The sequence below is a fragment of the Chiloscyllium plagiosum genome, chromosome 11 (assembly GCF_004010195.1).
Source record: "Chiloscyllium plagiosum isolate BGI_BamShark_2017 chromosome 11, ASM401019v2, whole genome shotgun sequence".
Taxonomy (NCBI): Eukaryota; Metazoa; Chordata; class Chondrichthyes; order Orectolobiformes; family Hemiscylliidae; genus Chiloscyllium; species Chiloscyllium plagiosum.
In genome coordinates, this window is record NC_057720.1 from 2,213,555 (window position 1) to 2,214,434 (window position 880).

The 880-nt window shown below is 60.6% G+C and overlaps 1 protein-coding gene across 1 annotated transcript in view; it reads left to right on the top strand.

The window, feature by feature from the left end:
• The first annotated feature begins 230 nt into the window (after positions 1 to 230).
• Positions 231 to 880, top strand: part of msh4 (mutS homolog 4) — a 130,777-nt gene continuing 130,127 nt past the window's right edge. Inside the window, exon 1 of the mRNA XM_043700068.1 lies at positions 231 to 542. Within this exon, the coding sequence (XP_043556003.1) occupies positions 317 to 542 (226 nt within the window). The 5' untranslated portion in view covers positions 231 to 316. The remainder of the gene's footprint in view (positions 543 to 880) is intronic.

The following is an 880-nucleotide window of genomic DNA, read 5'->3' on the forward strand; positions in this document are numbered from 1 at the left end:
TGCCATCCATACAATGAATGTGACTGAGTCAATGCAGAGCTCCTTTGCTTGACAGTGTGTCTACACTGATCGAAGTACAGAACTACTGAATGGTGACAACTCAAAAGGAGGCCATTTGGCCCACTATGTTTGTTTTTGGGCCTCTAGTTAATAACCCAGTGACATTACTATTGAGGCACTGCCTTGTCGAACAGAACACGTACCCCTGAGTAGCGCATGCGCAGGAGAAAAGGTCACGTGTGGCCGCCCCGCGCCTGCGCACACCTATAAGGCGGGAGTGGATGCGAGAGTTTGGCGCCATCTTAGTTGCCGCTCAATGTTTCAAGAGCCGCCTCCCCCGGCCAGCACCACCCCAGCCCGCCCTCCGCGATATGCTTTTGGCTTGTTGGAAACACCCCGCAGCGCCGGAGGAGTCCGAAGCACGAGCTCCTCCACAGGGAGGCCGGCTTCAGGCTGGGCCTCGGATCCGTCGCGCGGTCACCAAGCTCCCAGCGGCTTCACCCCGACCGGCGGCTCGAGCGGCAACGGCGGCCTGAGCCGAGGTGAGAGCATTAGGGACGCGCGGCTCGCTCTGGGGGTGTGTGGCCAGCGCGTCCCGACAGGGGGAGGGATCGCGAGGCATGCTCACGAGGGCACACCTCACGATAGCGCCACGTGCTGAAATGCGCGTGTTCGTGTCGTCACAGTTTGAACTTTGACACCCTCCCCCTCCCCCTCCCTCCCCCTCCCCCCGGACCCCGAGGATGTCATCATGGCTGCCTTTAAGATTCTCGATCCTGAGGGGAAGGGGACGATCAAGAAAGCTTTGTAAGGAGTGGGGGAGGGAGAGGGAGGGAGGGGGAGGGAGAGAGGGAGAGGGAGGGAGAGGAAGGGAGAGAGG